Source organism: Mesitornis unicolor, unplaced genomic scaffold (assembly GCF_000695765.1).
Source record: "Mesitornis unicolor isolate BGI_N332 unplaced genomic scaffold, ASM69576v1 scaffold24436, whole genome shotgun sequence".
Taxonomy (NCBI): Eukaryota; Metazoa; Chordata; class Aves; order Mesitornithiformes; family Mesitornithidae; genus Mesitornis; species Mesitornis unicolor.
The window spans coordinates 4596-20050 of record NW_010193305.1 but is presented as its reverse complement, the minus strand read 5'-3'; the positions used below and the strand labels follow the sequence as shown (position 1 = coordinate 20050).

Below are 15455 nucleotides of genomic sequence, written 5' to 3'. Positions count from 1 at the left end.
GAAGCAGGGAGACCTTGAAGGCACGTGCTGCTTGTGCAGGTCAGCGTGTGTTGTATGTTCTTTTGCTTGTTTGTCGACAGAGGGGCCAGTTCTGGGAGTTTAAACAAGATAACTGGTAGGGAAAAGAGAGCCTGCCATCCCTCCAGAGAGCAGCATCTCGGAGAGCACCAGCAAAGTATGATTTGTCGTCTGTGAAAAATGTTTGCATTTGACAGCTTTTCACAGAGAGCCTGTCAGAGTGGTAATTTAATGAGTACAGATTGCTCGCAACACAGCTGTAAAACGTGCTTTTACAGTGTTGTAAAATAAGCAACTGAGGCCTTTGTGTGTTTGCTTTGTTTGAGAACAAGTCAACTTCTAATACAAATGAAAGGTGGTCATTTATTTTACCCAGCAAACAGTCAAGACTTTAGAGAGGAACCTGCCATTTTTCTTCTTGTGGTGGCAAGGTTAATGCTGGGTTACATTAGTGTTTACTAATCAGCTTGTTTCTGTGAAGGGGAGAGTTAATATCTAATTAGATATAGGGAGTTGCTAGTCAGATTAGCATTTAAGTCATAAAAAGGACTTTTGGGCTTTTTTCTCTTCATTGCAGACACCTCTGCCCATGGTTTGCACAGAGAAAAGCTTCCTGTTCCTTGCTGTGCCCAAGCTGATTTCTTGAAGGGGTGACAGAAGCTGAGGATGCAGACTTACAGTATGACAACAGCTAGAGTAAAGCACAAATATAATTCACTCCCTGCTGCTGACCAAGTTAAGAGTGCTGTGCATTGCATGGAGGAAGATGTTGCTGCGCATGTCCACTGCTGGGTCCATCCCCGCTTGCTGACATGGAGTTGCCCCTTGCCTTTAGTGCCCTGCTCGGCATCCCTCCTCTTCGCCTTCCCAAACTCATCCTCACCTCAGGAGCCTCGAGGTACCAGAAAGGCTACCCAAGTGCCAAGCTTCTGGTGCCAGTCGCCAGAGCATCCCGTCTGGTGTGGTGGGATGTGGTGATGGGGAAGTTTTGTGGGGCAGGAGGGTGGGTGCTGTCTCTGGGCTCCTCTGTCCTCCTCCCCTTCTTATTTGGAAGTGGCACTTGAGAACCAGCAGTACCAGCGTGGTACCTCCTTCGGCAGTGCTGTGTTGGGGTTTTAGAAGTAACTGGCTGTGGTGGGAAGTTTTCATTTCTTTTATTTTCCTTCCTTTTGGGCAAGGAAAGGCTGCTGGCTGGAAGATTGCAGGTGCACAGGTATTTGCTGCTAATTAGACTGTGGGTTTTTTTCCCAGGATAATTAATGAACATACCTGGTTCTAGCCCACATGAAAAATTGCTTAGAGATGAAGTGCTCTAAACTCTGGATATGGTTTATTCAACTTCCACTTTGGAGTGTAACCAGTAAAATGAGTTGGGACAGGAGAATAAATGGGTTATGGGAATACGGATATATTATTAGAGAGAACTTTCATGGCTTAAAACATTGCTTTGGGTTCTTTTAGACTGGTGGTTGGAAGTGTTTAATAGATTTCCCATCACTATAATTTAAAAATCTAATAATTTTTTAAGACTATGCTGATGCATCTGCCAGCTCTTGTGCCTGGCACAAAAATATTTAAATCAACAGCTTATTTGGTGATACTACAATGTCTGAGCAAAGGAAGGAAGTGAGCCTTCAAAATGATTAAGTGAATTAGAAATTAATATACACCAAGCTAATCTCTATAGTATAAACTCGACAGAAAAAAAGTCTTCCTGGAGAGGAAATGCCAGTCATGGGAACGAAAGTGGAGGCTCCTGCTGATATTGGACAGAGGACGTGTCGGGTGTTTGAAATCAATCTCTTCCCTGGATCATTTCTCTTGCGCTCTTAAGAGTCTGCATTATATACAGCCATGTCAGGCCCTGAGCCCCATGACTTTGTTCGTCAGGAACTCGAAGAATGTTTCAGTTTTTCCAGAAAATGTTTTCTGTGTTAGGCTTTGTTTGTACTGGAGCACTTTGAAGACCAAAATCTGAACTTCAGCATACTTTTAATACATTTTAACAAGGTTTAAATTCACACTGGGCCAAAATATTCCCCTCCTCCTCCTTCTAACATCTTCTGGCTCTAAACATTACTCCTTTGAGGATTAAAAAAACCCCACAGAGGCATGTTTTATTAAAAAATATTTATTGACTATGAGTAACAGAAAAGCAGAGGTCGGAATCCTCAGTTGCCGGTGGCATGCATAAAATAATACGCTTCCTCGCCTGGACCACGTATGGTGATGGAGAGGCTGTGCCCACACCCTGGGGTGCTGCCGTACCCCCTGGGGCTGGAGCACGCAGGCAGCAGCCCAGCACGAGCACTGCCAGCATGTGATGACTGGTTCTGGTGGTGCCTGAGCTGCTCTCCTCAGCTCCTTCCCAAGGCCACATCGTGTGGAGTTTTGTTCCAAAATGACTCAAATGCAGTTGGCTTAGTTGACCCCTCCTCTATTTTTTTATTTTAATTTAAATTCTCTACACCAAATCTCCAAGGCAAAGGCTTTGCAGTAGGGCAGACACCATGCCAAGGCTGTGGTGGCAGTGGCTTGGAAGGATGTTCTTTAAACTGACCTGGCAAATGCATCTGATGTGCCAGATATCGTCAGTTCAACTCATTATCGGCATTGGAGGCCTATGTGGCACTGCCAAACTGCTGTGCTGGCCGCTCCCTGGCCCCGGGCTGTCCAGTGCTCTCAGAGGGTGAACTGATTGGGGATTTGCTTTTAGAAGGTGATGAAACCCAAGGGCCCCTGTCTGTCCTTTGTCATCTGAAATATCTCTTGTTGTTCTTGTCCCAAGTGTTTAGCTCTTGGATTTTGAGCAAATTCTGGCTCAGTGATGGTGGTGGTGGTGGTGGTGGTGGTGGCGGCGTGGGGGGAAGTTGTACACAAACATCTGAAGCCCCATCTGCAATCAGGACCAATTAGGTAATTAGAGACAGGCCCTGCCCTGTGAGCTGACAAACTTGCAAGATGGGAGAAAGAACCTGCAGGTAGATTTTTGTGTTTGTTTTTAAAAGGTATGAAATTTCTTTCATTTTTGAGTCTGGTTTATGATAATTTCAGAAAATAAATTGACAAGAACTGAAAAGACCCACCTGTTTGTGCAAAATGCCTGTTTAACAGCAAACCCACCTTTCTTTCTTTTTGTTTTCTGATGGTCTTGTACTTTGCAATTATTTCAGACGGCTGAATGGTAACATAAGATACTGGCCTTTTTTATTTTTTTTCATTTTGCTGGCTTTTGTCATGGCACTCACATTTGCATCGAAAGAGATTTCACTCCTGCATGTCCTCTGATGTGGAGAGAGGTTCGGGGAGTTGGCTTATGGAGTTTAATCAGAAATTTTGAGATACAGAAGTTGTTTGAATATTTTGGGGAGTCCTTTGACCTTCCATTTCATCTGGGTGATGGTCTCATTGTACTGAATTTTTCAGTTCAGCAATGTCAGTGACTGTAGAAGTGTGCAAGCACACAACCCAGTGTCAGCGTTTACCTTATCTTCTCTTCCTCTTTTCTAGAGTTCTTCAAAGAACTTCTCAAAAATGCTGAGAAGTCACTGAACGACATGTTTGTGCGGACATATGGCCGTTTGTACATGCAGAACTCAGAGCTGTTCAAGGACCTCTTTGTGGAGCTGAAGCGGTACTACGTGGGCGGCAACGTCAACCTGGAGGAGATGCTCAACGAGTTCTGGGCACGTTTGCTGGAGCGCATGTTCCGGCTGGTCAACCCTCAGTACCACTTCACGGACGAGTACCTCGAGTGTGTCAGCAAGTACACCGAGCAGCTGAAGCCCTTCGGGGACGTGCCACGGAAGCTCAAGCTACAAGTGACGCGTGCATTTGTGGCCGCCCGCACCTTCGCTCAGGGCCTCGCCGTCGCAAGGGATGTCGTGAGCAAAGTGTCTGCGGTGAGCTCCCTCTCATGATTATTTCCATGTCCCATGGACCCATGACGGGTAGTGTCCTTTCCTGTTGTCCTGACTAGGTACCTTGAAGTGTTGCTGGTAGTTCAGTGCAGGTGGGACCGAGGTCCACCTATGTTGGTGGTGCTGTTGCGTGGTAGGGTCACATTCTGGGGACACCATCATCCAGTGCTGCAGCCCAGCAGCAGCAGGGATGTTCCCTGGGCTGATGCTGTCCTCGTGTCTTAAGTAACAGCAACAAGCAGGAAATTAAGTACCTTCTGCAGTGGAAATAACTATGTTTGCTAGTGTAATGGCTGCATCCTCTTCTTAATATTGCCCTCAAATTATAGTGAGTCATGGATGCTACGGGCCTCTATTATGAAGCAGCTGATGATTTGTTCCTTGCTCACAGGCACGGGGAGAGGCTGTTAGCATGAGCAAACAGTACTTTTATGATAACAGTAAGCTGAAGCCATATGCACAGGGCAGGATCCAGCTGTATTTGGTGCCACACACACAGCAGGAGTTAGACCTCAAGCTTTTATGGTAAAGTCACTTTTTTGGTGGGGTCAAACAGATGTGATGTGTTGGTCACTTAAATGTATCTCCCTCTTATAAACCACTTTGGAGTGGTTTAACTGGGGCAACTTTATGTGAAATTTGTCTTTAATTTAGTATGGATTGTATGGTATAAGGTACAGGTGTGTTTGATAATCCCCTTAAAGTGATTGTGTAAGATAACAAATATTAGTGATTTTCTTTTAGCAAATTCAGCTCATTTCCTGTGGGCTATAGAAGATTTAGTATAATCATTTAATTGGGCAGAGAGGTTTACTTTCTCTCTGCCTGGTTACAGAGTAATAAAACACCAGGCTGAAAGGGCAGGTGGTAGTTTGAATCACCCTAAGTGACAGCAAAGGGGAAATTAAAAAAAAAAAACAAACAAAAAACCCCAAAACAAAACAAAACACAAAAAAACCCAACAACAACAACAAAAAAACCAGCAAAGAATAGCTGTTCAGGTACTCTTAGAAGCAGAAAGCAATTTTGGAGGCAGCACAAGCAGCATCCTTAAGTGATATTCGGATTGCTTTGACTTACAGGGATAATATTAAAACACTGCCTCTCTGGGAAAAGAATAATTTGCTCCATGTTAATTTTTCTGGAAGAGAAACGAATAAGACAGCCTGTGATAAGCCTGTGTGTGTGTGTGGTAGTGCAGAGAGTATTAGCAAGGAAAGAGATGCCACGCTAATACATCCAGGCTCCAGGAGCGAGTTGTAAGTTAGCGGTGGCAGTTTTGGGTCCTTGGACACCTTGAGTCCCCATTTAATAGTGATAACTCTCACGTTAGACTTGTCCGTGTGCTGCTGGTTGAGGATGGGTGTTGTGAAGCTCCGTGGGTGACGTGTGTGGGTCCCTCTTAAGAGACCATGAAGGAGACCCCAGCCTTGGGGATGCCATCCTGTGGTGGGAAGGAGACGTGGGAGGAAAGGTCGGTGCTGGATGAGGCCAAGCGTTGCGGCTCCGTGTCAGGTCTCTAGCTGAGCCTGCTGACCTCCTTGCTGGGATTTCTTGTTTCTGTCTGTGTGGCATTGTGGTAGATACTGTGATCAGAAAGAAAGGGAAAAAGAGTTTTCATAGCTGGAGAGTGCAGCTGAAGTATTTGGGTGGGAGGTCTGTCTGCTAAGTCCTAGTATGGTTTTTGGGAATGTGCAATCACTTGATAGTCAGTAAATGTGCATGGTTGAGGGATCGTGTTTATGCTCCATCTGCTCAGAATTCATCAAAACGTCTCCAGACTTGACACGGGACCACGAGGGCCACGGTCCCCGCATCTGTTATGAATCAAAGTCATGAACCCGAGGTGGCGTCGTGATTTCTCATTCGCTTTTGAAGATCCTAGAGTGTAGAGTTGCCTTCAACTCTAGAATTAATTGCTGGAGTGTGGAGGGTTACCCACTCAGCTGCAAAAATAGCTCACGTGCTGTGGGTGATCACAGTTACTGCTCTTTCCACTTCACATTCACAAGTTGCGCTGGAAATCCTGCAACAAATTGACTTTTCAAAGTGGTAGCAAAAGTCCCTGCTGCTGAATACCTAAGCTTTAGTTGCAGCTAAATAATAGTAATCTTTTCTGTAGTATTTTAATCTTATTCAGTGGAAATCTTAACATCGTGCCTCTGCAAGACACAAATGGGAAATTCTATTCATGAGTTTAAAAACTGCTGCTTTGGGCCTGCTGCTTTGCGGTTGTGTTTTGGGGCTTCCCACATAACATGTACATTAGCCTGGCTTTGCTGAGCTCTATATAATGACTCTATTGACTTTGCTTCCTTATTATTTTTACTCAGGAGTTGTACTGAGATGACTGCTTATACCATGGATTAACTCGAGGGATAAATCTTCTGTTCTTATTTATGAAAAAAAAGTCCAAAGCAATGCAGATTATTTTTAATTCATTAAAAATGCTTAATTTGAAAATCTTCATGAGGAGAAATACAAACAACTGCAAGGCCCAGGTGCTTTTTACTTTCCTGGGGTGCTCTCAGGAGAGGAAAGAGCACTTTACTGTAGAACGGCCTTGATGGCTTTTTAATGATCCTGTATACTTTTACATCTTCACTGGGGAGATGCATTTAGAAAAGTATTGTTCTTCCCTGACTTTGGGAGTAAAGGGGGAGGAGAAGAGAGAATACTGAAAAGCTGCAAGTATGCTTGATTTTTGAGCCAGAATGCTAGAAAATATCTTTTAACTTGGCATTGGATGGATCAGAAGCCGTGTGCTGCTGCCTAAACACACAACAGAGAGAAAGCGTATGGTTTTGAGAGAAAGCACAGACGTTTTACAAACTGTATCTGAAAACCGCGATTTTGAGGAGTGAAGACTTGAGCATCGAGTTTCCTCCTTTGGATCCAGAAAGTACAAAATTCTGCAGGTCCATCCTGAGCAGCAGATCTGAGCAGAAAGCCCAGGGTGCCGTTTCTGTCCTGTGTCTGAGATGGGCTGTGAGGGCTGGGGGCCTCCAGGGCTTCCCTCGGTCGCCTGCTGACGCCTGATGCTTTCTCTCTGACCTTCCTGCCCTCACCTTCGGGAGACGGAAATCTGCCCATCCCCTAATCGCTTGCTTGCTACTTAGACCTCGACAAGCACTAAAATCAGTCAGGTTAAATTGCTGCCAGCAGTGACATTTCCTGCCCCAGCTAGTGTTGGAAGAAAGAAGCAAATACAAGCCAGAGGCCAGAGTGACCAAAAAAGGGTGAGAACCTACAACTGGGCAGTTCTCAAGCTGCAGAGATGTTCCCTTAATTAGTTACATACGATTAAACCTGCAAGTCCGGTCCAGGGTCATCATGCATTTGAGGGCAAAGCACCCAGGGGCTTATTGAAGTCAACTACAGGTATGGGCTGGAGGCCCCCATTGTGGGGGGAGAAGAAGGTGAAGTCAAGGACTTGGGCCTCTAACTATTTTGTGGGGTCAGGAGGAGCCTGCTTGACCCAAGTTTTCGGAGGGGAGGTCTGGCTGTGGAGGTCAGCAGCAGATGGAGGTGCATGAAAGATGAAGTGGATAGCCAGGCAACACCAAATCCCTGTGTTTGCATCACTGTCTCTCTGCAGAACTGCAGACAGGGATGTGCAGATGGGACCTCCTGCAGTTGTGGTGAGAATTTTCTGCAGCCCACTAGGAGATTTATGCTGATGAACTGTTGTTTTGGGGTTATTTTTCCACTTTTCCCTCTTGCTCTTGTGTCTGATCATTTGAGAAACTACTGGGGAGCCTCCATAGCTCCCAACAAGCATTTGTGTGCTGAAAGCCACACGAGGTACAGTTGCCACCAAAGCAGCTAGGCCTTTCAGCCTGTCCTTGGCAACCCTGGGAAAGGCAGCAGCTTCAAAGTTGTATGCAAGAAATGGTGTTTAATTTGGAAGCACAGATCTGAGCCATATGAAATAATACACAGTTCCATATGAGGGAAATATCTACCTCCTCATCTGCTGTCCTCAAGAGACATTAACAGCCGAGAGGAAGCAGCTGGAGATGTTCATGGTGGGTGGAGGAGGCTCAGCTAACTTGGTATTGGCATTTCTTCCCTAAGGAAGTGTGATGATAGCAACCAAGGAGGGCATTTTCTTCAAACTGTTTATGGAAGAAAATTGCGGAGGGGACAGGTGATTCCCTTCCCACAGCTGCTCTAAAGCTGGAACGAGAGCCTGGTGCATCTCCTAAGCCGTGACTCCTGCCCTTTTCGGCATGGATGCTGAATATGGACCAGACATTAGCTTAGGAGAAGCAGTGATAAAATAATATAATGGTGAATTAATAAGAATTAAGGCCTGTATTATCAAAAATATTGGGGCACTGAGTTTCCATTTCAGTGACTGTTGCACCCCTCGTTACTACCATTTGAGTATCTAAAAATTTAATCAGAGACCAAAGGTCTGATCTCCCTTCATGTGATCTTTGCCCTTGGTTTGACTTAAGGAGAATGTGACTTAAATCCTTCTTTAGGAAGAAGTTAATGTTCCTGTATCCAAAAAAGCTGAGCAACCTTCAGGTAACAGCAAACCCTTCTGGGGAAACGACAGAAATGAAGTGTTGTTTGCGTGCGTTGAGAAGAGACCGGGGGCAGATGCTGCTGCTTCATGGACAACCCAAAACCAGCCAGAAGAGCCAAGGAGCCGTTTTAGTGTTGCTGAGGAGCCTCTCAAGGAGCAGTGCTGTCCAGGCAGCAAGTTGCAAGCCGTGGGGCCAGGCCGAGGGGCTGCCATGCACAAGGACATTGCCTTCCACGTGCCAAGGGCAAACATCAATGCAGAAAACAATACCAACCACTCCTCCACATCAAAGATGACCCTGAGAAGACCTGCCAAGAATGTGGCTGCATCTGCCTCAGCTCCAGCCATCTGAGGGTCTGCATTAGGCACAGCCTTCAAAGCATGCTCAAGCGGCTATCATCACGGATTTAAAGGGCTGAGAGTGCACATGGATGCGGCTGTGGCTTTGGAGCCAACGGCATCATGCAGGAGCGTTTCAATCCACTGGATTTATATTTTTCTTTCTTTGCCTCCCTCCACACTGTGGTTCTGCTGCTAATTGTGAAAACAATGTGAGGGATAACTAAGGAAGTTTTTGGGTGTAGTTGCCAAGATGAATTGTTCTCACTGTTCTGCTCATTAAAGCAAACAGAGCGCTCGCAATTATCTGCTGTGTCTCTGGACTGGGGAGGGGCAGATGCTCAGAGATCAAGTGTTGAGGACTCCAAGAGCGGGACATGCTGACCCTGGCATTGCTCTGTCAGTGTTCCATGAAAGAGGTGGCCGCTTGGCACCCTGAGGTCCCCTCTGCCTCACGTGGATGGAGGGTGCCAAGACAAGTGCACGGCACTCCCCTTCTGACACCTTCCTGCTAAGACCGAGCAGGCTGAGTGACCGGCGCTGTGACTCACAGGAGCTCTGCTGTTCCTCTCTGGCAGTGTCACATCTGGGGCAGGGTGGAAAGCAAGCTCCAAGTAAGGCATCGAACGTAAAATGTACTCTTGAACTTTTTCTTGCACAAGATAAAGCTGCAGCAGACGTTGCCATGGGTAGCGAATACGGACGAGGCGCACAGCCGTGCAGTTCCCAAGTATTGCTCCTAAATGTGCTCCCTTGTGCAAGACCTCAGAGGCCCAAATCTGTGGTCGAACCAGATGCTTTCTAAATTATTCATGTGCTAGCACTGGGCCAGCAAAATTGGTTAAATGCGTAGTTAATTCCAAAACACTTTCATTGGAATATTGGGTGGGGAGACAAACCAAGAGCCACCCGAGTGATCTGCTTCACAGGGAGCAGAACGTCTGGACCAGCATGTGCCAAGACGATGCTCTTGAGCAACACTGAGAAAAGGAAAAGTTACGTGAGTAAGACTCTGTTGGTCCCACAAATTGACAACACTTCACTTGTCTAAGTTGGCTGCTCACCTGGAGCATCCCACGGTCCTTCAGTCAGCTTTGACGTTAGTTTTTGAAGTCATGAAATCATCTTCCCACATCACTGAGAAGTTACTTCTTCAGTTTTCTTTATCCAGCATTGTCCTAATTCAGATTTTTGCAAAGAAAATGCAGTATAAATCAAAAGTCATTTCACCACATTTATTTTCAAATTGTTGTTTTATGACTTCTAGTGGCCGTGCTGCTGGCGTGGCAACGCTGTTGTTGTGCAAGCTTGGAAAATAAGAAAGCCTGAGTTATCAATGTTATTATAAATAGTTATTAAAGCTGACAGGATTTTAAATGTTGTTATTAACTTTCTTAATGTTAACTCGAGGGTAGAGTGAGATGATGAAATGTGGCTCTGGCTGTCTGGCAGCTGGTGGGAGTGCCCCACCGGACCGTCCGCAGTTGGAGCTCAGTCATCCTTCCTCAGCTATTCCTTGCCTTGGGAAGGGAGGGAAAAAGCAACTGGTTGCTTTTCTGAACTTTATCTGCTTGCATGGATTGGGTTTTATTGAGTTTTGGTGGCTTTGTGGTAGGCTGTTAACAAGGCACTCGATAGGTGTGTGCTTCAGTGGTGAAGTTTCTACATACAGATGCAATTGCCAGTGAGTTGGCAAAGGCTAAGGACATGAGGCAGTTTCCCTTATGTGAGACTCCGAAATGAGATGGGTATGACAAGGTACCAACAAAAGCCAGATTTTATTTTACCAAGAGCACATCATTTTTACAAGAACATGATTGTTATCTTCATCAGTAAATGTAAGTTGGGGGCGTGTACCTCAACAAATATGATACGAAATGTTTGAATTAAGCCCAGAAAGTGCAGAACTGTTTGCTTTTCACTTAATTTTTGTGGATCATGTGCGCATCTATATTTTTGAGGAGTAACTTTGATATGAATGTGAAGATTGGTGCCAAAACACATCTGTTAGCAGCTTTTAATCTTCACGTTTGACAAAGCGTATAGACATGGACAAATTGTAATTTACATGATGAAACCGCAGGGTGATGGATTGCTGCAGTGGCATGGAATGCCACAGAAAGGAAATAAATTTCACAAGATAAAAGGAAGGGGTTGGAGTGCATTTACTTATAATAGTAAGCTTTTACAGGGTACGTGCACTACAGCGTACTACTACCTGGGCTCAAATCTACTCGAGTAAATCCTCTTCAGCAAATAAGGCTTTCTTTGGGACTCTGCTTTGTTAGAAAGGGGATTATTTGGTTTTTGAGGGTCACTCTAGAGTAGAGGTTGAATGAACTTGAGTTGCTTTCCAAGATAAACACAACCCCAGAACAAAGCATATCTGGGTTTACTGTTACATACAATGGTCTTTTAAGAGCTTGCACCTGGCGTGACACAGCCAATGTTAAAAGCCTGTGAAGAATTGCCAGTGCAACACATGGCACAGCCCACTGACAGCTCCAGAATTGCTCTGGACTGGGTATGAGCTCCTTGCCAGGAATTGAGGTTCACATTGCAGCGATATGCAGCAGTTAAGCATTTATCACCCTTGTAATGAGTTTTAATTGCTCGTAATCTTTCCTGAAACTCTCTGGTAGAGATGATCTCTGCTTGTGCCTTCCTGTTGCTTTCTGATGCCATGAAATGCTAGATCTGGGCTAACTAATTTCCCCTTTGTCTTCCTCTTCACCTGCAAATATATGGTAAACTAGCAGCTTCCCTGTGGGTTATGTCCCACAGTTAGGGCTCGGTTTGGCAGTCATGGAGGGCTGAGGTTTGTCTTTTCATCACCCATTTGCTTGGCTCTGTGTAGGGCTCAAAGCTGCGAACGTACATAGGGAAGGAAGGAAAACGCTGTTTGCTTCTAAAATCATCCTGGGTCTTTGTTCAAAGGACCTAGTCCAAGTGACCATCCCGCGTCATCCACCATGGAACGCGGGAAAGCGGCTTCAGTTTCCCTTGCATCTGCTGGGATTCATAAAGATCAATCCCTATGAAATATCAAAGCAGGGCAGATGCTGCAGGGTTGCAGCCACACGGGGTGAGCTGGGAACCTAAGATGGGAAGGTGCCTACTGGGTCACTGCTGCGTGGGTGGTTTTTTGCAACACGCTGCCATATACTCCCTTTCATAAAGCTGCAGCTTTCCACGATAGTGTTGGGAAGTCTCCTGCTCCTTGCCTCACTTCAAACTGCTCTAGCACCTGGCTGGTGTTATGGACCTTTTCCTAATTTTCTTCCTGAGGAGGGTGCAGAGTGCTTCTTTGAGGACCAGCAGTGCTGGGATGGCCATGGTGTGCTGATATGCTTCAAGACTAGGCACGGAGGTCCTGGCATCTAGCACCAAGTGTCATGGGAAAAGATTTTTATCAGAGAAAGGACTGAACTAAACTGGGGCATCCTTCAGAGCTCTGTCTCTGAGTATGAGATGTTTAGTTCCCTCCCCACCAACTTTTTTGTTATGCAAGGACTGCACCATCTGGATGGCAGATGATACCTTTACATTTGTCTGTTTTCAGTGTTCCTACTATAAATCATCTGATTTAGTTGGTTTCTGTTGCTTGAGCTCTTCCCAGTGTTTGAACTAGCTCTGCTTTAAAGTCAGGCTGCCCCAATAAGGAGCTTTCTGCTGGGACTCCTCCTCCTGCTGCGCCTTCAAAATATATATATTTTTATATATATGTATATATGCTCTGAATCACATTCCCTCACCACCGCAAACAGCTTTCTACATTGAATCTCCTTTTGCTCAGCCAAACAGGCTCCTTGCAGACAAAAGAGGGGTAAAGTGATGTCTGAATGAATACTGCTAGCCAGCCAAAATCCAGCGCTGAGCTCCACCAGATGCAGATAATTGTTCTTCTGTCTTTCTAACCAGTTTTCTTGCTTACTGGAGAGAAACCATGGTCTTTCTGGAGTTGTCAGAAACACAGCGGATTTTTATCTGTCATTTCTTTTCATAAGAAAAGAGGGTTTAAAAAAATCTGCTGATGTTGTTAGCAGACCCAGCCTGATTATGTAGTGAGTTTTTTGTTTCCTGGTTGCCTCCTAGTTTCACGCGCTGTCAACTAGCTATTGCACCAGTAAGTCAAGTAAGGTCCTCAGCGTTATGTGTAGTACCTGGTCTTCCTTGCATACGTTCATCCCCATTTCGTCCTGTCATCCTCTCTGCCATGCAGTTGGTTTCCAGACCTCCAGCAGATGAGATGTGGAGGCCATCCACATCTCCCACCATTTGTATTGAATGACTTCTCTCTTCCTCAGGGCTGTGTGTGTCACCTCCTTCAGCACAGTCTTGGATCATAACATATTTAGAGCACTCTCCATGAATTCCTTACAAGAAGTCTCAAGTGCTTTTTAAGACACCAGAGACCGCTTCTATTTTGTCAGCATTATTTCTGATTATGTCTTAATTTTCCATTTTTATGTGTGGCTAATTAACACTTAAACTTGCTCTTGAGGGAACTTCTCTGTTTAGTGTTTTAGACAGACCCACCACGTGGTCAGCACTAGTACGTGGTGCTGGAGCTAATGCTTCTCAGACCGGCTGGGTGGAAATGGTTTCAATGAATGTTTTGAAGCTGGGCCAGAGAGTGAATCAAACATGAATGACCATGAGTCACTTTGGAAAACAGCCCTGTTGAGGGCTCAGGGGGTGTCGTGCCTGCTGCAGATAGCTCTGCTTGCATGCACAGTGACTGCATGTTGGCTTTGAGGGTCCTCCTGGCTTGTCCTCAGCTGCAGGGCTGGAGCCTGCTACCTCCTTCGGGTGTGGGGAACTGCGCTATGGGTGCTGGGTATAAATGAACCTGGGCATCTGTCACGTAAACGCTGTGTTGCAGGAGCTGAGCATAAGATAAAGGAGCCAGTCTCTGCCCTGCTGGGCGACTGTCTGGGAAGAATGGAGCTGCAGAGGACGACACGCTCCCAAAGAGTTTGGTGCAGGGATAGCAGCAGGCATCCTATCTTGGCTGCTTTTTCTGGAGAAATCCTCGCATTGTCGTCTTCAGCATGCGTTTGCAGCGGGGCTTGGATGGTGCAACCTTGCATGATGCCTTTTGGCTTGGTAGCTTTTTACTGCCTTCACTGCACTCAAGTTCTGCACCTCCCCTCAGGGTGCCTACCCTTGCTGCCCAGAGAACGGTCCCACAATGCACAAGGTGTGTTGCCGTGCAGACAATGTCTTGTAGAGATGGGAACTGTCCATGCCCCCTGGAGTGACAGGTACACCCAAGGAGGCAAGCCAAACCCCTTCATCCACATCCCAGATCCCTGGACTACATCAGTAAGGGAGCTCTGACCGGCTGGCGGTGGCTGACCCCACTGCATCTCTTCTGCACAGCTCTGTTCCCACCCGCCCTGGGGTAAATGTGTGGTGTTGTTTTGCTTTAGTGACTGAGGGCTAATTTTCTTCTCCTTTCCTCTCTTCTAAAGGTGAACCCCACGCCGCAGGGTACACGGGCGCTGCTGAAAATGATGTACTGCCCGTACTGCCGAGGTCTGGTGTCAGTGAAGCCCTGTTACAACTACTGCTTTAACGTCATGAGAGGCTGCTTGGCCAACCAAGGGGACTTGGACACCGAGTGGAATACCTTTATGGGTAAGGCAATATGGGTTAAAACTGCATCTAAGTATATATCGATACTGTGTCCCTCATGTGAATGGCTTTTGTGAGTGACTGTGCTGAGCTACAACAGGTTTTTTAGGTGTCTCTGATGGGTATCTTTTCCTCCCGCATGTCTGTGTGCGCCTTTTGTAGTTCACACTGATTTCTAAATAAATGAGACTTTTGTTGTGACAGTGACCCTGGTTGCAACAAGCTTTAAGAGGATGGAGCTGCCGTGTGTGTTGGAGTGTCTCTTCTTGCTCTAGCAAGCATCTGTGCAAGCTGTTTTTTCCATACTATTTCTCATACCTTGTCACCGTAGAGTTTTTCTTTCCAAACGCTAGTTTTCCCACTCAGCAGACTAGGAGTCTCCCTGCCAGCCGCGGTGAGCTTTGGGAAAAGCTGTAGGCCTGTATTTTACATTAAAAAAGTGAATGGGACATGTGTCGGAATCTGTTTTTAAACAGCTCATTTGGCGCTTGGCCACCATCCTTTTGAAATGTCAATAGGCCTTACGTGACACTGTGCGAGTGCTTTTGCCATCCTCTTCCTCCTGTTTTGTTATTTTTCTTCTGTACTTGTAAAGGGTATTATTTGATCTATGAAATGTAGACCAAAATATTAAAGTCTGCCTTGGGTCAAGGCTCAGCAGAATTGGCAGTGCATCAGGTTTTGGGGGCATGGGCAATAGATACTGTTAAATGTTTTCATTTGCGCTCCTTTTCCAGGAGGCTTGATTTATCTATGCAGGAGCATCCTTTGGGAGCAGTTGCTTCACTCCAGTTAATGTGTGATGAAGTGCATGTGTAAAGTATCCCATCCAAAAAAAAAAAGGACTGGTAGAAAGAAAAGATTTCCCTTTCATTAAACTGTGAGATAAGAAAAGGGAAATGGCTGATAATTGGCATTTCAGGCTACATTTAAATCTTAGAACGTGTTTTGTGTGCTGGCTTTTCACTTTGCTGCCCGTGCCAACTGGATGCATGCAGAGT

General features: G+C 45.8%; 1 protein-coding gene across 1 annotated transcript; it reads left to right on the top strand.

The window, feature by feature from the left end:
- Positions 1 to 830: 830 nt before the first annotated feature.
- On the top strand, positions 831 to 14457 carry LOC104542944 (glypican-4-like; the record flags this gene model as incomplete). Its single annotated transcript, XM_010187419.1, has 3 exons — positions 831 to 972; positions 3529 to 3920; positions 14292 to 14457. Coding segments are annotated over exons 1-3 (700 nt in total), but the record flags the coding sequence as incomplete, so codon positions are not given.
- Between the last annotated feature and the right edge of the window lie 998 nt (positions 14458 to 15455).